The sequence below is a fragment of the Ceratotherium simum genome, chromosome 6 (genome assembly GCF_057802395.1).
Source record: "Ceratotherium simum simum isolate JZ-2026a chromosome 6, ASM5780239v1, whole genome shotgun sequence".
Classification (NCBI taxonomy): domain Eukaryota; kingdom Metazoa; phylum Chordata; class Mammalia; order Perissodactyla; family Rhinocerotidae; genus Ceratotherium; species Ceratotherium simum.
The window spans coordinates 12308524-12333855 of NC_141905.1; the positions used below are offsets into that span (position 1 = coordinate 12308524).

At 38.8% G+C, this 25332-nt stretch overlaps 1 protein-coding gene across 6 annotated transcripts in view; it reads right to left on the minus strand.

Moving 5' to 3' along the window:
* Positions 1 to 18446: 18446 nt before the first annotated feature.
* Positions 18447 to 25332, minus strand: part of CHRM3 (cholinergic receptor muscarinic 3) — a 473044-nt gene continuing 466158 nt past the window's right edge. For all 6 annotated transcript variants that reach the window (XM_087431902.1, XM_087431900.1, XM_087431901.1 and 3 more), the window contains one exon: positions 18447 to 22446. In XM_087431902.1, coding sequence (XP_087288028.1) covers positions 20655 to 22446 — 1792 coding nt within the window. In that variant the 3' untranslated portion in view covers positions 18447 to 20654. The remainder of the gene's footprint in view (positions 22447 to 25332) is intronic.

Sequence of the window (25332 nt, forward strand, 5' to 3'; positions counted from 1 at the left end):
ATTTCTGCATAGATTACATCATGTTCACCACCAAAATACTAATTACAACCCATCACCACACACATGTACCCAATTATCCCTTTCACCCTCCTCCCTCCCCCCCTCCCCTCTGGTAACCACCAATCCAATCTCTGTCCCTATGTGTTTGTTTATTGTTGTTATTATCTACTACTTAATGAAGGAAATCATACGGTATTTGACCTTCTCCCTCTGACTTATTTCACTTTGCATCATGCCCTCAATGTCCATCCATGTTGTCACAAATGGCTGGATTTCGTCGTTTCTTATGGCTGAGTAGTATTCCATTGTGTATATATACCACAGCTTCTTTATCCATTCGTCCCTTGATGGGCACTTAGGTTGCTTCCAAGTCTTAGCTATCGTGAATAAGGCTGCAATGAACACAGGGGTGCATGTACCTTTGCAAATTGGTGTTTTCAAGTTCTTTGGATAAATACCCATTGTGCTTTCTATCCCTTAAGTCCCCTCTTTAAATCTATGAAGACAGGGCAGATATAACCACCCCCTCGAGCATGGCTTCAACTGTGAACAGGAGCATTTGGGATAGTGAGAATTCTGGAGACCTACCCTTTATTCTGAGTGGACTTAATTCTATATCTTGTTTCACTGTTGAAAATAGTATACAGAATAAGAAACATAATTAGGGAGCTTTCAGAAAAACTCTGCATTTCCCAGGGAAATATCTGCCCACTCTGTCATCACTGTGAACCTGGAGAAGTGCCTGAAACTGAGGGTACCTGAGCCCAGAGAGATGACTATTTTGGGGGTTTCCTCTCCGCAGTTACCTCTACTCTGTAATGCAGCTGGAAGCCTCTATCAGACAGGAAACAGAAACTTTAGTGGTTGAGCTGAAAAAGAGCCAGAGTGTTGAATTAGGAGAAAACAAACAAAGAAACAACAACAACAATGATTGGCTACAAGCTGAAGAAGATGGTACTGGATACAGATTTCAGGAAAATGTGGCTGTCACGGGGGCTGTGAAGACTCAGCCATGATTCTGGTTGAGAACATCCAGCTCAGCTGAGGGCGAGAGGGTCAGTGATGGCCTGGAAAATACACTTCAGGGAAACTTAATGGGCAGAGAGAAATGGGGGCAATATTTCTGGGGGCTCAGAGACAGACTTCCTTTGGGAGAAGCCCTAGGGAGGTTTTAGAATTTCTAAAAACATTTTTCTTTTTTGGGTGCCTATGACTTTTGAAAGTTATAGCTTTAAGGACTTCTTTTTCTAACATAGGTTGATTTAAAAAAATCTACTTAGAAGTTCAGAAGTTAAGATTTTTGACTCTTTGTCTCTTTGCACCAACCCTTTCCTTGAAGCAGTACTTATAGAAACCTGTAGTTTTATGTGCAAGTTTTGGCCAGGAGTGGGGTTGGGAGTGACTGTGGTGGTGACAGAGAAAGTAATGGATTGAAAGAAGCAAAGAACAGAGCAACTTCTTGCCCTCTTAGAATCATGGGCTACTACATGTGCATGATGTCACTGTGTATTTAAAAAAATTTAAAATATTTAAAAATAAAAATATTTAAAAAATTAAAATATTTGGCTGTCTTCTACTTTTAGATTGTGTCTTGAAGCAGACGCAGCACCTCTTAACACATGATTAGTTGGAGGTAGGGTAAGAAATTATGGTTAAGTCACTCGTTCACTCTTGGAGGATAAAGCGGTTGTTGCTACAGTTTTTGTTGGCTGTTCGTACGTAGTCAGTGATGTTGGACGAGCCAGCTGCTGAGCCCGTATATATCATGAGTGCTGGGTGTGAGCTGTCAGGAAAGACAGAGCTGAGACTTCTGGGATTACTCACTCCTTCCCACGTCGGTGATGCCCTTGAACATCAATTATGAGGAATACCTCAGGTTATCAGGGAGGTTTAAAGTGGAGAATAAGTGGTGTACTGGAGAAATGAGCATTATCTTCATATATGCAGAGATCTGCCATATGGATAAGGGAGTTTATTATTCTATCTTCTTCTATTGCACTGCTTCGTTTCGCTCATGTACACAAAAGAATTTTTCAAAGCTATATGCCTCTCGCATATTTTTAATTTGCCTGTAAACAATTTTATCATAAGTCTAATAGATCAAAGGATGCAATTTCCTGCATATGCCATATTATCTCTGTTCATTAAATATATTTTTTATCGAAACCTTGTAGTGTAGATTTTATCATTCACCTTATGGAAAATGTACCCTTTATAATCCAATTGGCAAAGCCAGCCCTCATTGTCAAACTAATCAACCAAATTACATTTACTTTATGTTAGAAAAAACCTGAGCTAATTTTCCAATTCAAATAAATGTGGTCATACATGTTCTTATGACAGCTACCTCCCCTTTGAATTCTAATTCATAAATAGATTAATGGATGGATGGATATATGGATAGATAGACAGAGGCATGGAGCTTTAGCATAAGTTTGTTCTCTGGATGAAATAAGGCAGTGCTCTCTTCCGTATTTTTTTAAAGCTCTATTTGCTTTTCTGCCACAGGACATTCTCTCAGGAACTATGCATTTTGAAACTGTCTTTTTGTTTGTTGTCCAGATTTTTTGTGCACAGGAGTGAGATTCAGGCTGGGTGAGAGGTAAGCCATGTAAAGTAGAAGAAAGGCAGATGTAAAGGGGGAAATGATCTTTTCAAGCAGGTCAACTCTGAGAAAGACTATCTATGGCAGCTGAGCATCTAGAAAATCACTTCCTTACACTGACCATAACTCTAGTACTCCCTGGAAAGTCCTCATGTATCCCCACTGATAGGCATACTCCAGTTGGAAGACCAATGCCCTAGAGGGTAAGGCTAGAACCAGTGGATAAAATGTAACAAAACAAACAAAACCCTCTAAACACAAAGTGGTGTGCTTTATTAAATGAGTTTCTTGTCATTGGCATTATTTATGCAGAATCTGGGTGGTGAGTAGTCAAGGATGCTATAGAAAGAGGGGTCTTTACATTGAGTATAAACTTGACTAGAGAATATTTACAGGGTCCTTTCCAACTAAAGGATCTAGGATATTTTAGCCAGGGTTGCTCAAACTTCAGAGTGCATTAAAATCTTAATCTTATTTTGGAATCCTGAGAGAAAAAAGGGAATTCATTATCTCTTAATAAACAGTGAGTATCTTCTTTTTACATATCTCTGTGTCTCTTTTTTTACACATTGGTTCTATTTTCTGAAGTCACCTCTGTTGGCCGACTGTTAGCTAACACAATGAGATTTAATTTGCTTAACGGTACACGAATTTTTTTTTAACTTCAGAAGCAGGAAGGTCTTGAGTTAGAAAGCATCTATGAAGTTTATATATTTGATCTCAACAAGAGACTTACTTCTGCGTAAAGGGGTGCATAAGGCATGAAGAAGGGGATTAGGGTATGGAGAGCAGGGAGAGCAGAGCAGTTTTCCCACCTTGATAAGGAAAACTTATATTAGGTTTATACTGTTTGTTTCCCATACAATCAAAAAAAGGAATAGAATTTTGGCAAGTGTTCTACCTGGGTTTTTGTGTGAGTCCCTAGTAAGTCTGATCTTGAAGCTGGTAGGACTGTGGATTGGTGGTGTGAGGTGGGAGGTGTGTGGGGAGCCATCTTATATCTTATCATTGCCCCATGGGTACTCCTACTGCTGCTTTGACCAACTAAAGATATGTCACTGATTTCATGGCAAGGGCGGAAATGATTTTACACAATGGTATCTGGGAAAATATTTACTTCTGGCCTAGTGGCAAAGGATTGGCCTTTTTATATTGTTCTGAAGTTAATGTCAGAGGAGGCCCTTTCCTGTGAAGTCACAGTTAAAGGTACTCACTGCAGATAGCAGGTAGGACTGGTTCTGCTTAGGCATCTCTGTTAGTTACGAACTTCCTCTATATTTACTCTGAGCCTCTACTAATTCTCTCCATTTCAAGCTAACTTAGATAGCACAACACTACAGTCAACTATTTCTAGAGATTTCTATCCCCTGATGGTGGAATCAGTTAAAGCAGTCAGATTTCTAAACATACTTTGTGTTACTAGAAGCCAGGGTTGGGGAGTGTGTCATTTAGAGATCTGTTTGGATCCATGGGCCAAAAATGTAATGAAATAGAATGTTATCAAAATTTCAAACTAAATGTCTTCTGGTGAACTTATATAGTCCCATTTGTTTATTTTTTCTTTTGTTTCCCTTGCTTGAAGAATCATGATATTTAAAAAGATACCGCTAAGACTGATGTCAAAGAGTGTACTGCCTATGTTTTCTTCTAGGAGTTTTATGGTCTTACATTCAAGCCATTAATCCATTTTGAGTTAATTTTTGTATATGGTGAAAGATAATGGTATACCTTCATTCTTGTGCATGTGGCTGTCCAGTTTTCCCAACACCATTTACTGGAGAGACTTGCTTTTCTCCACTGTATGTTCTTGGCTCCTTTGTCGAAAACTAGCTTTCCATAGATGTGTGGGTGAGCTTATGAATAAACCACAACCACACTTTCTGTTTTCATAGCTTCTAAGTGACTGTAGCGGAAAGACAATCCCATATTTGTCATCTCTATGAATTAATTGTTTGGGGGAGAATGGTTTGGCTCAGAAAGGTAAGTTAGTTAAGAGAAGGAGAATTTAGAACAGTCATGAGAAAAACACTGCCTTGGATTAAGTCAAATCCATACATAGCCTACATTGTTACTGTAAATAGCTTCCTCCAAATCCAATGGGTAAAACCATTTTAAAATCAAAATCTGTGTTTTTTTTTGTGGAAAAAAACAATTGGTAATATGAATTAAAGAATAAGTATGATAGATACATGACTTACAAACAAGATATTATTGTGAGAGACGTGTCATTTAGTGTGTCCAGAGCAGTAATCCTGAATTTTTGTTTAAGACACCCCACTGCATCTCACTGTCTAGAATGACGAGAAACTCAACTAAGAGACACCCAATGCAATCATTTTTAAAAATTACAAATTGAGACTAAGATACTATCAAAAATATGACAGAAATTGATGTAAGCATCATTTTTCATCAGTCTTAGTTTAAGTGCTGGCCAGCTCATCATATTCTGGGGAGTGCCCAGGTGCTCAGAGCATAAGTGTGGTGATGAGGTGTTTCTACTCATCTTTAGTCTTCTCATGTTCACACATTCACCATATGGGAACCTCAAGGCAAACTTTGGATCCTATAAAATATCTAATCTGTGGAAGTATGTATTTTTACCTCCTTCAGAGATTTGTGATATCTCAAATATTCCAATAGCTAATTGGCTAACAATTGGTGTCAGAATAGGCAAAATAACGGGGTGGAAAATGGAGATGAATTGAAATCTCAGTGGCATCTCTCACTATGATGCTCTTAAGATATCTTTCTTTCCACTTTGTTGCAAGATTAAGTTAGTGATTCTCCTCTTACGAACCATGGATAAAATACTCTCTTTATAAAATACAACACTGAAGAGAGTGAGAGAGAGTTTCCACAGTCTGAAGCTCTCATTCCAACATGATTCTTGTCAATGTCCTCCACATAATTTAAATGAGAACCGACCTTTGACAATTACTACGAAAGACTCTTTTGCCTTTTCATAATGTGAATGTTGTTGGTTAATTCTTTGCAGAATAATAAGTTCCACTGAAATATATAGATGGCATCTCCAAGAAACTGAAGCAAGAATTAGGGTGAAGGGTGATAGGCAAAAATATCCAAGAAGGACCATAATCAGACCATGAAATTCCACTTCAAAAGAGTAGGTGCCTGCATTTTCTTCACAACTCTGTAAATGCTCTGGACAACAGGATGTCTTTTCAAAAAAAGTGCTATGTGCATACTCTTCCAAACACTTATCATTGCGAAGTATAATTTTAATAAAAAATCGTGCATGCTCATTGCTTAAGTAATGTTAAATTCTTATTGCTTTTTAAAAAATATGCTGGATATTTTAAAAATGCTATTATTATTTTCATTAGAAATATATGGCTGCTGTTAAAGAACAGAAAGCACTGATTTCAAAGGTGGAATGTCCCCGTTCAGTCAAATAAAAAATTAATTAATCGTGGGAATATTTAAATCAATTGATTGGTCAATTAAGCCCAAATGACCAATCCCATTTTCTTATTGAAACATAATTTAAGACTCCACAATTGTATTGAATACTTCACTCAGCTTGTATTAGATATTCCTGTTTAGTTACAAGTCATAGATACTCAACCCAATGCATTTTAGCCAAAAAATTAAACGTATTTGATGAATATTGGGGATAGGCAAAAAATATCTGAATAACCACGCTTGGGGAAAGTGTGGAGATGCAGCTGAGCTCTGGAAAAATCAGAGATAGATGGCATCTCTCTCTTACCTCTGTTTCTCTCTGGAATCTGATTCATCTCACTTTTTCCTCCAAATCAGCTTCAGATGTGCTCATATAATACAAATGATCTGTTCGTATGGTGACACATGGCTGCTGATAGCTCCCATGTTTCACAGTCTTGGCCTCCTGGGGTGAGACTGGCCCTAGAAGTCTGTATCCCTCAAATTCAAAATTCTACGGGACATTTTTTGATTAGTCCAACTAGGTAGCAATCCTTGGATTAATTAACTGAGGTCAAGAGAGCAGAGTCGTATTTTACAAAATTGCTTCTCATGTAATGTTTGAATTAGGAAGTGGCAATTCCTCTCAAAAGTTATTTATCAATTCCTGCCAAAGCACCTTCCAGTTAAAAATCAACTCATACCTAGCTGATCTTTTCAACATTAACAAACTCTTTGCCTTATTAATTTTCCATACTCTTTGCCATTGTTTCTTTCTATAGTTATAAGTTATACCAAATAAAGTTATGTAGCAAATTATGTAAGACTTTAGTACAATAGAAAACTTTTCTTGTTCAACCTCAGTATTAATTTCACGTAAAAATGCCTGTTATCATAGGGTATAAGAAAAGCAGTTCATTTTCTGGCAACCTGTATTGATCTAATTGATAACGATAATAAGATAGAATGTCAAATCAGACTGGGGAGAAGGAGGATTTAATAACAGACAGTTGGACAAGGCAAAAAAATTTTGAGGGAGAGAAGGACAAGAGAGAGACAGATAGAAATAGAGAGAGGGAAAGAGAGAGAGAGAGATTGAGAAAGCTCTTTCTTGCTCTTACTTGCAAGATGAAAGTCTGGAAGTTTCCACACTAGAGAGGCAATGTTTGGTTTCTAGGGCACAGGCTGTGAAATAGTAAAATAGCCATAAAGTAACCAAGCAAGCCATTTAAAAAAAAATTCATGGGGCCAGCCCCGTAGCATAGTGGTTGGGTTGGCGTGCTCTGCTTTGGTGGCCCGGGGTTCATGGGTTCAGATCCCGGGTGCAGACCTACACGCTGCTCGTCAAGCCATGCTGTGCCGGCATCCCACGTACAAAAATGGAGGAAGATTGGCACAGATGTTAGCTCAGGGACAATCTTCCCCAAGCAAAAAGAGGACAATTGGCAATAGATGGTAGCTCAGGGCTAATCTTCCTCATCAAAAAAAAAAAAAAAAAATTCACATCTCTTGCCAAGCGTAACTTCAGTTTGTACCTATACTTGTAGTAATTTTAAAGTCAATGCAGCGAAATATGTTGCTTGCTTTTTATTTTCAGTAGAAAACATTTTCTGATGGGTCCAAAAGAAATGAATAACTAAAAAAAGGGGAAAAAAAGATAATCATTTATTTTAAAAAGAGGAAAATAAAACTCTCTTTCAATGTATGTATCTAGAGATAAATATTTTCTTCACATACACTCTTGGAATAAGAACTATGTGTGTATATATACTTTATATACGCCTAATACATACTCCTAAACACACGATTATAAGTGTTTTGGGTCATGACAGTAGCAATGTTGGTTATTGAAGAAAGTTCTAGTGTGTGTAGAAAAGAAAGAGAAGTCAATGCAAACAACAGTCTGTTTCAGAATTATTCCTTCAATGTACTCTACCCTTTTATACAATAAAAAGCTTCTGCTGTATTATAGATCTTGGAGTAAAAAGAGAGCAAACCACATTCTTTGTTTATTAATAGTTTTATTTCCTTTTTTCACTGTTAAACTTAGGGAATAATATCACCACAAAGTTGCAGGCATCATTTTATAGTACAGACAATTGACTTATTTTAAGGAGAAAGAATGAAAATGGCATGTGACATACCTAAAATGACTACTGAGGATGTGCTGGCCACTTGTAATAAAACCAGTTAAAATTCAGTGCCTTTGATAAAAAGATGGGGACAGTATTTTAGATGCAACTATGATACATGCCTTTTGCTTACAAAGCAAATATATAGCCTTCTCTTTTTGGACAGTGGTTTCTCTCTACACCTTCATGAATTAGAAGGATGTGAGTGTCACCAAACATTTTATAGACATTTCCCAAAAAGCTTCCTGCCAAGAGAAATCAATGTGCTGATTCACCGCCATTGGAAGCCCATTTTGATTTAATTCTCTCTCAAACCTGCACTAAACTTAGACAGTTCCTTTGTATTAAAAAAAAGAAAGAGGAGAGGTTACAACAGACACCTCAGAAATACAAAAGATTATAAGAGAATACTATGAAAAACTATATGCCAACCAATTCGACAATCTGGAAGAAATGGATAAATTCTTAGAATCATACAACCTTCCAAAACTGGATCAAGAAGAAGTGGAGAATTTGAATAGACCAATCACCAGTAAGGAGATCGAAACAGTAATCACAAACCTCCCCAAAAATAAAAGTCCAGGACCAGACGGCTTCCCTGGTGAATTCTACCAAACATTCAAAGAAGACTTAATACCTATCCTTCTCAAACTCTTCCAAAAAATTGAGGAGGGGGGGAAGCTCCCTAACTCATTCTACGAAGCTGACATTACCCTGATACCAAAACCAGACAAGGACAACACAAAAAAAATTACAGGCCGATATCACTGATGAACATCGATGCGAAAATCCTCAACAAAATACTAGCAAATCGCATACAACAATACGTTAAAAAGATTATACACCATGATCAAGTGGGATTTATTCCAGGTATGCAGGGATGGTTTAACATTCGCAAATCAATCAACGTAATACACCACATTAATAAAATGAAGAACAAAAATCACATGATCATCTCAATAGATGCAGAGAAAGCATTTGACAAGATACAGCATCCATTTATGATAAAAACTCTGAATAAAATGGGTATAGAAGGAAAGTACCTCAACATAATAAAGACCATATATGACAAACCCACAGCTAATATCATCCTCAATGGTGAAAAACTGAAAGCTATCCCTCTAAGAACCGGAACCAGACAAGGATGCCCACTGTCACCACTCCTATTTAACATAGTATTGGAAGTCCTAGCCAGAGCAATCAGGCAAGAGAAAGAAATAAAAGGGATCCAAATTGGAAAGGAAGAAGTGAAACTGTCACTATTTGCAGATGACATGATTTTATATATAGAAAACCCTAAAGAATCCACCAGAAAACTTTTAGAAGTAATAAACGAATATGGGAAAGTTGCAGGATACAAAATCAACATACAAAAATCAGTTGCATTTCTGTACACTAACAACGAAGTAGCAGAAAGAGAAATTAAGAATACCATCCCATTTACAATTGCAATAAAAAGAATTAAATACCTAGGAATAAATTTAACCAAAGAGGTGAAAGATCTGTACACCGAAAACTATAAAACATTTCTGAAAGAAATTGAAGAAGACACAAAGAAATGGAAAGATATTCCGTGCTCTTGGATTGGAAGAATTAACAAAGTTAAGATGTCCATACTTCCTAAAGCCATCTATAGATTCAATGCAATCCCTATCAAAGTTCCAACAACATTTTTCACAGAAATAGAACAAAGAATCCTAAAATTCATATGGAACAACAAAAGACCCCGAATAGCTAAAGGAATCCTGAGAAAAAAGAACAAAGCTGGAGGTATCACACTCCCTGATATCAAAGTATACTACAAAGCTATAGTAACCAAAACAGCATGGTACTGGCACAAAAACAGACACACAGATCAATGGAATAGAATTGAAAGCCCAGAAATAAACCCACACATGTATGGACAGCTAATCTTTGACAAAGGAGCCAAGAACATACAATGGGGAAAAGAAAGTCTCTTCAACAAATGGTGTTGGGAAAACTGGATAGCCATATGCAAAAAAATGAAAGTAGATCCTTACCTTACACCATACACAAAAATTAACTCCAAATGGATTAAAGACTTGAATGTAACACCTGAAACTGTGAAAGTTCTAGAAGAAAACATAGGCAGTACGCTCTTCGACATCGGTCTTAGCAACATCTTTTCAAACACCACATCTGACCGGGCAAGAGAAACAATAGAAAAAATAAACAAATGGGACTACATCAAACTAAAAAGCTTCTGCACAGCAAAGGAAACCATCAACAAAACGAAAAGACAACCTAACAATTGGGAGAAGATATTTGCAAACCATACATCTGATAAGGGCTTATTCTCCAAAATATATAAAGAACTCATGCATCTCAACAACAAAAACTACCAACCCAATTAAAAATGGGCAAGAGACCTGAACAGACATTTCTCCAAAGAAGATATACAGATGGCCAACAGACACATGAAAAGATGTTCAAAATCACTAACTATCAGGGAAATGCAAATCAAAACTACAATGAGATATCACCTCACGCCTGTCAGAATGGCTATAATTAACAAGACAGGAAACAACATGTGTTGGAGAGGATGTGGAGAGAAGGGAACTCTCATACACTGCTGGTGGGAGTGCAAACTGGTGCAGCCACTATGGAAAACAGTATGGAGATTCCTCAAAAATCAACGATAGAACTACCATATGATCCAGCTATTCCACTGTTGGGTATTTATCCAAAGAACTTGAAAACACCAATTTGCAAAGGTACATGCACCCCTGTGTTCATTGCAGCGTTATTCACAATAGCCAAGACTTGGAAGCAACCTAAGTGCCCATCAAGGGACGAATGGATAAAGAAGCTGTGGTATATATACACAATGGAATACTACTCAGCCATAAGAAACGACGAAATCCAGCCATTTGTGACAACATGGATGGACATTGAGGGTATAATGCAAAGTGAAATAAGTCAGAGGGAGAAGGCCAAATACCGTATGATTTCCTTCATTAAGTAGTAGATAATAACAACAATAAACAAACACATAGGGACAGAGATTGGATTGGTGGTTACCAGAGGGGAAGGGGGGAGGGTGGAGGGTGAAAGGGATAATTCGGTACATGTGTGTGGTGATGGGTTGTAATTAGTATTTTGGTGGTGAACATGATGTAGTCCATGCAGAAATAGAAGTACAATGATGTACACCTGAAATTTTTGCAATGTTATAAACCAATGTTACTGCAATAAAAAAAAAATAAATAAATAAAATAAAATAATAAATTCAAAAAAAAAAAAAAGAGGAAACATTGGCCTTAAACGAAACACTAGAACAGATGGACCTAGTAGATATATACAGAGCATTCCATCCAAAAACCGAAGAATACACGTTCTTTTCAAATGCACATGGAACATTCTCCAGGATTGATCACATATTAGGCCACAAAACAAGTCTCCATAAATTTAAGAAGATTGAAATAATACCAACCATCTTTTCTGACCACAACGGTATGAAACTAGAAATCAACTATAGGAAGAAAATCAGAAAAGCCACAAATACATGGAGATTAAACAAAATGCTACTGAACAACGATTGGGTTAACGAAGAAATCAAAGAAGAAATCAAAAAATACCTGGAGACAAATGAAAATGAAAATACGACATGCCAGAATTTATGGGATACAGCAAAAGCGGTTCTAAGAGGGAAGTTTATAGCAATACAGGCCTATCTCAACAAACAAGAAAAATCTCAAATAAACAATCTAACAATGCACCTAAAGGAACTGGAAAAAGAAGAACAAACAAAGCCCAAAATCAGTAGAAGAAGGGAAATCATAAAAATCAGAGCAGAAATAAATGAAATAGAGACCAAAAAAACAATAGAAAAAATTAATAAAACCAAGAGCTGGTTCTTTGAAAAGATCAACAAAATTGACAAACCTTTAGCTAGACTCACCAAGAAAAAAAGAGAGAAGGCACAAATAAGTAAAATCAGAAATGAAAGAGGAGAGGTTACAACAGACACCTCAGAAATACAAAAGATTATAAGAGAATACTATGAAAAACTATATATGCCAACCAATTCGACAATCTGGAAGAAATGGATAAATTCTTAGAATCATACAACCTTCCAAAACTGGATCAAGAAGAAGTAGAGAATTTGAATAGACCAATCACCAGTAAGGAGATCGAAACAGTAATCAAAAACCTCCCCAAAAATAAAAGTCCAGGACCAGATGGCTTCCCTGGTGAATTCTACCAAACATTCAAAGAAGAGTTAATACCTATCCTTCTCAAACTCTTCCAAAAAATTGAGGAGGGGGGGAAGCTCCCTAACTCATTCTACGAAGCTGACATTACCCTGATACCAAAACCAGACAAGGACAACACAAAAAAAGAAAATTACAGGCCAATATCACTGATGAACATCGATGCGAAAATCCTCAACAAAATACTAGCAAATCGCATACAACAATATGTTAAAAAGATTATACACCATGATCAAGTGGGATTTATTCCAGGTATGCAGGGATGGTTTAACATTCGCAAATCAATCAACGTAATACACCACATTAATAAAATGAAGAATAAAAATCACATGATCATCTCAATAGATGCAGAGAAAGCATTTGACAAGATACAGCATCCATTTATGATAAAAACTCTGAATAAAATGGGTATAGAAGGAAAGTACCTCAACATAATAAAGACCATATATGACAAACCCACAGCTAATATCATCCTCAATGGTGAAAAACTGAAAGCTATCCCTCTAAGAACAGGAACCAGACAAGGATGCCCACTGTCACCACTCCTATTTAACATAGTATTGGAAGTCCTAGCCAGAGCAATCAGGCAAGAGAAAGAAATAAAAGGGATCCAAATTGGAAAGGAAGAAGTGAAACTGTCACTATTTGCAGATGACATGACTTTATATATAGAAAACCCTAAAGAATCCACCAGAAAACTTTTAGAAGTAATAAACGAATATGGGAAAGTTGCAGGATACAAAATCAACATACAAAAATCAGTTGCATTTCTGTACACTAACAACGAAGTAGCAGAAAGAGAAATTAAGAATACCATCCCATTTACAATTGCAACAAAAAGAATAAAATACCTAGGAATAAACTTAACCAAAGAGGTGAAAGATCTGTACACCGAAAACTATAAAACATTGCTGAAAGAAATTGAAGAGGACACAAAGAAATGGAAAGATATTCCGTGCTCTTGGATTGGAAGAATTAACATAGTTAAGATGTCCATACTTCCTAAAGCCATCTATAGATTCAATGCAATCCCTATCAAAGTTCCAACAACATTTTTCACAGAAATAGAACAAAGAATCCTAAAATTTATATGGAACAACAAAAGACCCGAATAGCTAAAGGAATCCTGAGAAAAAGAACAAAGCTGGAGGTATCACACTCCCTGATTTCAAAATATACTACAAAGCTATAGTAACCAAAACAGCATGGTACTGGCACAAAAACAGACACACAGATCAATGGAATAGAATCGAAAGCCCAGAAATAAACCCACACATCTATGGACAGCTAATCTTCGACAAAGGAGCCAAGAACATACAATGGGGAAAAGAAATTCTCTTCAACAAATGGTGTTGGGAAAACTGGATAGCCACATGCAAAAAAATGAAAGTAGACCCTTACCTTACACCATACACAAAAATTAACTCCAAATGGATTAAAGACTTGAATGTAAGACCTGAAACTATGAAACTTCTAGAAGAAAACATAGGCAGTACGCTCTTCCACATCAGTCTTAGCAACATCTTTTCAAACACCACATCTGACCAGGCAAGAGAAACAATAGAAAAAATAAACAAATGGGACTATATCAAACTAAAAAGCTTCTGCACAGCAAAGGAAACCATCAACAAAACGAAAAGACAACCTAACAATTGGGAGAAGATATTTGCAAACCATACATCTGATAAGGGCTTAATCTCCAAAATATATAAAGAACTCATGCATCTCAACAACAAAAAAACTACCAACCCAATTAAAAAATGGGCAAGAGACCTGAACAGACATTTCTCCAAAGAAGATATACAGATGGCCAACAGACACATGAAAAGATGTTCAAAATCACTAACTATCAGGGAAATGCAAATCAAAACTACAATGAGATATCACCTCACACCTGTCAGAATGGCTATAATTAACAAGACAGGAAACAACATGTGTTGGAGAGGTTGTGGAGAGAAGGGAACTCTCATACACTGCTGGTGGGAGTGCAAACTGGTGCAGCCACTATGGAAAACAGTATGGAGATTCCTCAAAAAATCAACGATAGAACTACCATATGATCCAGCTATTCCACTGTTGGGTATTTATCCAAAGAACTTGAAAACACCAATTTGCAAAGGTACATGCACCCCTGTGTTCATTGCAGCCTTATTCACGATAGCCAAGACTTGGAAGCAACCTAAGTGCCCATCAAGGGACGAATGGATAAAGAAGCTGTGGTATATATACACAATGGAATACTACTCAGCCATAAGAAACGACGAAATCCAGCCATTTGTGACAACATGGATGGACATTGAGGGTATAATGCAAAGTGAAATAAGTCAGAGGGAGAAGGTCAAATACCGTATGATTTCCTTCATTAAGTAGTAGATAATAACAACAATAAACAAACACATAGGGACAGAGATTGGATTGGTGGTTACCAGAGGGGGGGGGGGGAGGGAGGAGGGTGAAAGGGATAATTCGGTACATGTGTGTGGTGATGGGTTGTAATTAGTATTTTGGTGGTGAACATGATGTAGTCCATGCAGAAATAGAAGTACAATGATGTACACCTGAAATTTTTACAATGTTATAAACCAATGTTACTGCAATAAACAAAAAATTAAAAAAAATAAAAAATAAAAAAAAAAATAAAAAAAAATAAAATAAAATAAAAAAAAGAAAGGTGTTGCTCAAAATGTTGCCTTCACATAGCTCTAAGCACAAGCCCAAAGAAGCTTCTCCAGAATCTTCTACGTAGGAGGCTGAAAATGCCTATGTACTGGATGAGGAATGACTATAAGAAAGGGCTTTTGTTTAATTGCTTGCAGAACAGAATGGATTCTCTCCTAACTTCCAAGCCAAGCAAAACTACATGCAAGGATATTTTAAGCCAAACTATAGATCTTCACTTGTACAAAGAGAAAACTTACATTATGGACTCTCCAGGCCCTCCCAATACTTTCCTACAGGGAGGACCAGGTAGAGTCGACCAATCTGGTAAAAAGTTTCTGAGTTTTAGGGATAAAAGAGATAGTTGATTTTTCTCCCCTTTCTGTACTCTTAATTATATTGATGACTTCAAATCTATTTAAAATATTTCTCCTTGTTGCTTAGTAATATTTTATTAGATTACCATCACCTTAATGAACCATTTTCCCTTTGAGTCACTTTCCCAGCTCAATGACCCCTGACTACAGTAGCAGCATGGGGCACTGATGTGCACACATTCTGAGAAATATTTGTTATATTAATCAATAAGGAGTTTATTAAACATTCAACAACATTTACGGAATGTCTACTGTTTGACAGACAACGTGCCAGCCACAGGATATAGAGAGATGAGTGAGATCCACTTTCTATCATCAAGGAACTCACAGAATACAGGATAAAAATACTTTGGGGTGGGTATGCAAATTGCATAATTTTTAAGTATTTTGGATTTTAAGAAAGAACAATAATAAACTTTTCCATTCTGGGGGTAATCTTTTTAGTTTAAGACAGCGTTACTCGTTTCTAATTTGGGTGAGGAAAGTGTTATTAATACTTCTCTGTAATGGAGGGCATGGCCCCCTTTTCCTTTCATGTACAATGTCTTGTGCAACTCAGATGAGAACCGCCTTGGATCTCGGGTGATTATTTGGGGTGGTCCCAGCCCAGGCGAGTGCTAGGGTCAGAACCCTGCTGAGTCCCTGTGGACTAGAGCAACCATAGGCCTAACGCCATACTAAAGCTTTTGGGTGTCCACTTCCATGTCCAAGTGCATTGTCTATGTCTGTGTGAAGCTGTGAGTGTAATGTTTGTCCAATTAATAACAATACCAACACTTGCCCATTTCGGAGCCTGGCAATAAAATGTTGTGCAGTTACAAGCTTATGTCGAGTACAGTCACTTTATGAACTTGACCTTCCTTATTCATTTTTATTATCTCAACATAAGCCTCCTTTCTCAGGCAGCAACACTAAAGCCAGAAAAAGAAAATGGCATTCTCCAGTTCTAAAGAGGCCTGGGTTACCGTCCTCATAACCTATCTCTTAGGTCTAGAATATTTACTCACACAGCATTGATCCTGGTCGAGGCTGAATTCCTACAAGGCAGAGTCATGAAAACACAAGGAGAGAGAGCATGACTTAATTCTATAAAGGGAAGTAGTAAAATTGTCCTTGAAGCTATTATGGGCTGAATTTTACACTGTTGAACCAGGTTCTGTTGCACATTACATTTGAGGAAAAGACTCTTATGGGAGGTGGTAGAAGCAAGGTTGTTAGGTTGAAGAAAGGATAACTGTTTTGGGTGCTATACTCTACACAGTTTCAGTCTCACTACGAGAAATACCCCTGCAAAACCAAATCAACCCCTGAACTCAGCAACTCTATTTGTAAGGTTGTCAGGCCTCAGCTGATGGTCCTGGACCAGAGCTGTATTCGAAGCACTACAATGCCAGTTCTACCAACAAATCCCAAGAGTTCCTTAGATTTTGTTGTATTGAAATGTAACTAAATAACTCTGATGGATATATAAAATCAGAAATTTTCAAGTGTTCATCAGATACACCATTTTACATTCATCATTGTGGTTATTTATCTAACACCATGCCTTAATTTTGACTTGTTTGCTGTCAGAAGACAAATTAAGATGCTTTCGCATTGATTAGTTTGAGCATAAGGAGAGAACCCAGCGAGTTAAGGGTAAGTGACAGGCATGGCAGAGGAACGCATGTAACCACCTGGGGACAGAACTGGGCCAAGAACTCAGAGCTCAGGGCTAAGTTCAGTGCTTCTCTGTGAAACCTTCACTTGTCCTCTGAAGCTGCTAGTGATAAACTGTCAATTTCTCAGTAATATGTCCCCAGCTGGGAATCATCTCTGCTCGGATTGGTTCAGGACACCTGAGATGATCCCCAAGCTCCTCCTCTGTCTCATGTAACCTACACCAAGTTCTCCACTGTGCATGAGCCCTGACATCCTTCTTCCCTCCTGAGACAGGTCTGAGGCAGACACCTTTGCATGAGACTCCACCCTCCCGCTTCTCACCATTGATGCACAAAGGGCTCTCATCCCTTCCCAGAGCAATGAACTTGCACGAGTGCAACAGAGGGGAGCTGACAGAGAAAGCTGCTATGCCTTTCAGATCTTTAGCCACTGCAGCTCCTAATGCTTATGCTTTCTTGTTTGTTTTCTTTCTGTTGGGGTCTAGAACTATCATACATGAAAGAGTGGACAGAACGGAACATATTTCGAGAGTCAAGGTGGGATTTAAGACAAGGATGATTCAGGAACTAGCAGAGACACCACAGGTAGGTGATGGGCCAGAGACAGCAGAGCCAAGGGAAATAGGGGACCAGAGAGCTCACTTCTCCTATCCATCTGGCAAAGCCTGGAGGACAGAGAATCAGAGAGTGGATATGCGTGTGTGTGTATTGGGGTGTGTTCTTCATTTGTGGTTTATTTTACATTTGACTATTTTGCTCTTTTTATTAAAGTGGATAATCGTGGAAGTTCTGCAAACCTGATTCATGTGGAATGAAATAGTTTGATTCCCAGTTGGGGGATGAAGACATTTTGATCTTATGTAAATGCTGAATACCTTCTCCAACAACAAGCCCTTTGAGCAATGCATGTGTAGCTACATCCGGTTATAAACACTCACTACATCTGTGATTACACTTTGCAATTCTCCATATTCAAAAGAATTGATTTTTCTTATTTTCCTTCTCTGAAAATGACCTAAGAGTTGGACATACCTTTCTATAAACACAGCCAGGAGATAGTATTTAAAAGCAGCTTTCATCTGTAAGAAATTTAAAAACAATTCTATAATTAAACCAGTAGCAGAAAAAGAGAGCCAGAGTCTGGGATTTGTTTCTTTTCTGCCATTATCAGCATCATAAAAGGACAAAGATCAGGAGATAACCATGTTTAAAAAGAACTGTTATTAACCTTTACAGTTTTACCAAAGCTAAGCGTTTCTCCGTTTCTTAAATTTAACTTTTTTTTTTTTTTTTAAATACAGGAAACAGCCCTTTGAGAGGGAGGCAAGATATGAGTTTCAGAAAGAATGGGACTTACTGAAGTACTGGGAGACGAATCAGCATTCACATATTTATTAGTGCCAGGCCAACTTGAGTAATAAAATATAGATGCAATTGCTCACTAGGCGTTTTACAGGTGGATAACATAACATTTTGTAGTTTGCTGTACACATTAGAAAATAGTCTCTGGTTTTTCTTGTTCTTTGGTTGAATGTGGGCCAAAAAATAATCATTCTTTCAATTATGCTGATTTGCTTGTTTTCCCTTGTCACGTGATTTCAAACACAATGGTGGAGGGTTGCTTTGTTCAGTTTCCGTCAGGTTTAACTAAAGAGTGGTTTTAAACATTTATGTTGTAGTTACAGTTGACTTTTTATTACCCAGAAAGAATTAGGTACTTGCTGAAGCCAACGGGATGACTTTCTTCCTCTTCTTAGCCACAGGAAAGCTCAATATACTCTACTCATTGCTCAAGTGGACCTTAAAGAATCACTTTCAAAGGACACCATGGCTGAAGACGGAAGAGTAATATTTATCAACATTAAATAGACACAGTGAAATATGCATAAATATTTCTTCATATAAACATAACACAAAATTAAATACTTCAGAAACACAGACACCACTGAGTACACTTTCACTGTTTCACAGTCACCTGTAAACACCACCTCACACTGAATACAAAAGCAGCTTCTACCCTGGCCTTGGGTTCACAGCATGGAGGCCTGTACAAAGGTGAGATTTCTCCTCAGCCCCCTGCCTCCCTCCCCTACCCCCCACACACAGCCCCAGCAAAAGGAAAAGAAGGAACCCCAACAACTACAGCAGCAACAGAGATGACAGCAACAGCAGCACCCGTCCCCTCCCCCAAAGAGAACAGTTAGCATTTTGGTCAATTCAGAGGAGAATACAAAATCAATTTTTTGAAATGTAAGGAAATCAATTTGAAGCAATACTTTTCAAAGTGTAATTCTTTTTTCAGAGGACTCGTGACTTCCTAAACCTCACCTAGTACCGGGCGAAGGTTGCACAATGAATACCAGGAAGCAGTGGCCACAGCTAAGTGACAAAGGTGCCAAGTAGCAAGAAATCGAATACCACGTTCTCCCTCATCCCCCCTCACACTGTCTCTTTCGCTTTGCCATATATATTGCTGTCTGTGACATTCAAATGTGGCACTATCGTTTTGTTTCAAGTAGTTTAGATAGTAGAAATTTTGTTTGGAAACATTCAGATTTGGATGATTAAATTCAAACAGGTGGATGGGGTTCATTCTTTGAGCTCAGAGGGGCACCAATTTGATTTAGCTCTGTTGAGGAGATCAACAAAGGAGACAGCTTACTCTGAGTCTGGTCAAGCCACGGTGCTCAACCAGACTCAAGAGGATGTCAGCTCTGCAGAGACCTGCTGGGAGGGCCTCGCTGCTCTCTGCTGCATGTTCTCCAGGGTGCTTTATGGAAAACAGCCCTGGCTTCCAAAACATTATAATGGGTTTATTTCACTTTTATGTTGTGTTAGGATCCTAGAGAACTTCAGTCACCAAGGTACTGAAAGCATATATTGCAGGAATAATTTGCCACTTCAGTGATTCCCATTATATTATATACACTACGTGTGTGTGTGTGAAACTCACACATATATATATATTTATATATTTTTATTTGTACGAAACTTGAACTGCACAAAACAGTACTTTGCAAGAATCAAGAATCAAGTCCACAAATAGAGTTTAACAACACACCGAAGAGAAGACGGGAAGCTCTATTGGGACAAGAAGGTTCAGCTTTGCAACGTGTGAAATAATTTCAAAACCACGGATTCACTAGCCTGACGTGTTCCACGTGGGGTCTGGATCGACACTTTTGGGATCCTTGGAAAGAACGTGGCAACGGGCCCAGCTAGTTATGCTCATCTGAGATTCCAGAGCCAATGGGAATGAAAAGAACCAAGCAGATCAATTTGGGTATATAATAGCTATGAAACAATTATTTTTCCTCTTTAAGAAAAAAACACTTAAAGTCTATTTCAGAATAAATTTCTTTATATTCAGTAATATGCTCTGTGTTTTTTTGCTGAATTGGTATTTGACTTTTTAATTAAAATGAGTTTATTCAATGGATCAGTAAACAGGCAGCTTCTTTCACATATGGGTGATAAAAACATTTTCATCACCACCAGAAATCACCCCCACCCTCATCTTACTCCCTCCTAAGGTTTGTGGGTGGATGTGTGCGTTTGGTCACTGCTTTTGAGAAAACCTCATTCTACAAGGCCTGCTCAGGCACGCGCTTGTGAAAAATGACTGACTGTCTTTGCTGGTACTGCTGCTTGCGCCTCTTCCTTTTGTCACACTGGCACAGCAGCAGCATCTTGAAAGTGGTTCTGAATGTTTTGTTGCACAGGGCATAGCACACAGGGTTCACGGTGCTGTTGATGTAGCACAGCCAGTAGCCCAGATTCCAATAGGTTTTGGGTATGCAGCTGTCACAAAAGGTATTCACCAGAACCATGATATTGTAGGGAGTCCAGGTGATGATGAAGGCAAGCAGGATGGCGCTGAGGGTCTGCGCTGCTTTCTTCTCCTTGACGAGGGACATCCGTTTCCGCTTAGTGATCTGACTCCTGGTCTTCAGAGCAAATCTCTTGGCCAGAGTGGCTTCCTTGAAGGACAGAGGTAGAGTGGCCGTGGTCTTACCCACTGAGGAGTTGACCTCAGAGGTCTTGGCTGTGTCTACGGCTGACTCTAACTGGATGGGAAGCTTGGAGAAGCTTTTTTGAAAACTGCCTCCATCGTCCATGCTCTTCTGGGCCTGCAGCTTGCTGGCTTTCCTCTCCAAGTCCACTGTCCCCAGCTCCTCGTCAGGCACCTGCAGGTTGTCTGATGAGGGTAACTTGGTGGAGTTGAGGATGGTACTGTGACCTGGAAGCTTGAGCACAATAGAGTAGATGGCTCTTGTCTCTGAGCCAATATCCTCCTCATCGGAGGAGGCGGAGTTTTCCAGGGAGGCAGCAGCGTCGTTGTTATTCCAGCTGTCACTGCTGCTGTGGTCTTGGTCCATCTGCTCGGCACTGGGCTTCCAACTCTTGGTTGTGAACCAGAAGTGGCAGCGGCCATACTTCCTCCTGGTTGAGCGTTTCATGCTTTGCTGTTGAAGCTCATAGCTGCTGCAGCTTCGAGAACTGCCTGTGGGGTGGACAAAGTTTTCCGCCTCTGCTTCTGTCCCAGAGGCTTGTAGCCCAGCAAGCTCTTTGGTACGTTTTTCAGTTTCCTTATAGATCCTCCAGTATAAAATAGTCATAATGGTGACAGGCATATAAAAGGCAGCGATGGCCGTGCCAAAGGTAATGGTGGGCTCACTGAGGAACTGAATGAAACACTCCCCTGGGGGCACAGTTCTCTTCCCAACAAAGTACTGCCAGAACAAGATGGCAGGAGCCCAAAGGATGAAGGAGATGACCCAAGCCAGACCTATCATCACACCAGCTCTTTTTGTTGTTCGTTTGGCTCGGTATGTGAGTGGCCTCGTGATGGAAAAGTACCTGTCGAAGCTAATGACCAGAAGATTCATGACCGAAGCATTGCTAGCTACATAGTCAATGGAAAGCCAGAGGTCACAGGCCAAGTTTCCTAAAGCCCATCGATTCATGATGATGTAGGTAGTAAACAGATTCATCGAAATGACCCCAATAATCAGATCCGCACAGGCAAGGCTTAAGAGGAAGTAGTTGTTGACTGTCTTCAGCTGCTTGTTGACCTTAAACGCCACTATCACTAGGATGTTGCCGATGATAGTCACCAGGGCCAGCACGCCCGTTAAGAATGCAATAAAGACCACTTGCCAGATGGTATGACCTCCCAGGGGGTCACTGGTGGTGCCATTTGGAGAGGAGAAATTCCCAGCTGCTCGAGAAATGTTGTAGCTGCCAAAATGAGTGACCGTTCCTGGGGGCAGCCCCGCATCTGAAGGGCCGTGTATCCAGGAAGCGCTGATGTTTGGAAACAAAGGCGAGGTTGTATTGTTATTGTGCAAGGTCATTGTGACTCTCTGACATAGTCTGGGGAGAAAAGAGAGAAAAGACGGAGTTAGGAAAATTTCTGCCTTTGTTTTATTTGTTCTTTGCATTGCATACTTGAAAAGACCTAGAAGACCTATTATAGGATGCCGAATCTCAGAGAGGCCACAAACATCAAGTTCATTCTCTCACTTTAAATGTGAGGAGTCTAGGGCAGGCAGAAATTGATTTATTCGAGGTAGCACAATTAGCTAGTGGCATGCATTAAACATTGTGTTTTCTCCCTGAATTTCTAAATATATACCACATATACTTCCACATAATGCTACTATCAAACAAAACCTTCCTTACTACTTTTATTTTAAAGAGAAGGGGAAAAATATTAGATGCTTGTATGATACTTATCCAGCAGAGCTTTATCATCATGCTACTTAATGCATTAATCTTATTAGCATCATTTGCATTTTATCCACCTGGTCATTTACTCATCCCAGGCTGAGGACATAAGCAACTTTAAGGCGATATCAGCCATTTAAGCCTCACTGGAATGAGCAACATCAACCTGGAGCAAGGGGCAAACGAGCAAAAATCACTTTACATTACATTCTCTCTTTAAAACACAGATAGAAAAAGTAATGTATTGGTTCCTTGTAATGGCTGGCAACAGTATACAAGGCAGCTATCTTACGCTTGATAATATACACAGCCTTTACCAGAATGTTCTGAGCTGACCAAACCAGTTTTGAATATTTCCAGTATTTAGATATCTTAACTCCAATGGTCAAAAAGTATTTGAGCACCACACACACACATTTGCATAGAGATAGTTGGAAAACTGCAAGCAGTTCTTTCAAACACTTGCTACCAAAATATATAAATAACTAAGAATCATTACAGTGAATGCATCACCAGGAAGACCCCCATGCTGTCATGGGAAGCCTTGGTTGAGACCTGCTCCATCCTCTTGGAACCCCCGGGGTTGTACTTCCAGGACACAACCGGCCCAGGAGTTCTCACATCACCAACTGCTGTGGACTCCATTCAGTAAATCATTCCTCAATGAGTGTCATTCTGTGAATTCAACATTTGATAACCATGGCAAAAATCTACTGAGAACACTTCTGTTGTGTTTAGGCTCTTGGGTAAAAATGTGTTCAGCTGTAAACTCTGACATACAAATACCTATACACGTGCACATGGCAAGAGCCCTAAACCAAAGCCTTAGATAACTGCACGTCAGAGCATCTCTCAAAGGAGTGCAGGCAGAGTCACACAGAGCCTTTTGGAACGGTCTTAAGGTGCAGTGGGAGGACTTTGGTCTCCCAAAGGCGTAGGTTCAGATCACTTCCTGGGAGTGGGATTTTGGGTATTATTTAACCCCTTTGAGTCTCGGTTTCCTCATTGAAAAATGGAAATGAAACGTTCTGCATAATGGAATAAATTGTTGATAAATTCAACCTAGAATTCAATAATGAGTGGTCAAAGAAACTTTGTTTCTCATCAAAATGTTTTAATATGTGTAAAGTACTTAGATCAGAGCCTGGCAAATAGTACGTGTTACATAAGTATAATGTCTGCTATTATTATTTTATTATTATTTTTATTGAACAATGAACTTAGCTTTGGCTGCCAGGAGGCTCAAAGCTCAATTTAGTGCGATAATAAATAACAGAAGAGAATATTTATTGGATACTTCCTGCGTGGTACACATTGTGAAAATCATATGCATTACCTCATTTAACCCTTAAAATAACCACATCTTATAGGAAACTGAGACACAGAAAGCTAAGTAATTTGTCCAAGGATTCAAGCTAATGTGTGTGGGTGGAGGGAGGTGGAGATTCACACCCAGATCATCTGAGCCTACAGCGTCCCTGCTCACCTATGATGTTACACTGCCTCTCCACCAGCTCATCCAAGTGTCATGTATAACTAGCCCCTCGTAACTGATTAAAAGTCATTATACACCACTTTAGAGTGGAATTGATGTGCATTTAAAAATTAATGAGATACCATTTGTCACCCAAAATACAGACGATTTGATGCATGCAGTACAACAGTGTGAGGGAAATAATCAGTTCCACGGTCTTGGTGCAGTGTAAATTGGTCAACAATTTGAAAGGTAATTTGGCAGTATCTGTCAAAATAAAAATGCACAAAATCCAAGATCTCGGAACTGTCCAACAGGGTGTGTGTGTGTGTGTGTGTGTGTGTGTGTGTGTCTGTAGTATGTATGTTTTGCGTGTGTGACAAAAAAACATAAAACATACACAGTTGGACATACACAAGTATACACTTTTTCCTACACTTATATACATACATACACTTAGATATATTCACTTCAGTGCTACTTGAAATAGTAAAAAAATTGGAAATAGTCTAAATATTCTAACATATTATTCTATTAGGGAGAAAAATAGTTTAAGAACTCCTGTGTAATCCATCACTATTTTCCCATAGGTGAAATCTACATTGCACTAATTTCCAATTACAGGTAATTGATGGATTTTTTTCTTCTTTACTTCTTTTTACTTCTCTGGGTTTTATTAGTGGCTGTCAACCCATCCTTATCTCCAGTAGCCCCTCACTGAGGGAATGTCCATATCTGGGAAGCGCCACATGGTGTCTGGGGTACGCAATAGCATTTATGGTTTCTTCCAAGATACACATATAGAAGATCTACCTGCTCTCTCTCCCTCCACCCAGGTACCAGTTTACAATAGTTCTAAAGGTGTTTGCCCATCTTCCCCATTGCACCTGCAACTATATAGATGGACGAGAGCAGATTTGTCTTTAATCAGACACTTCAGCTCAATGTCCAGTCTCTGAGGTTAATAACCACTGTTCTACTGGGGAGTCAAGGATGCCTTTCTGATCTCCTCAACTACATATGCTCAGATAAGTATCACCTCTTTATTCTTTACACTG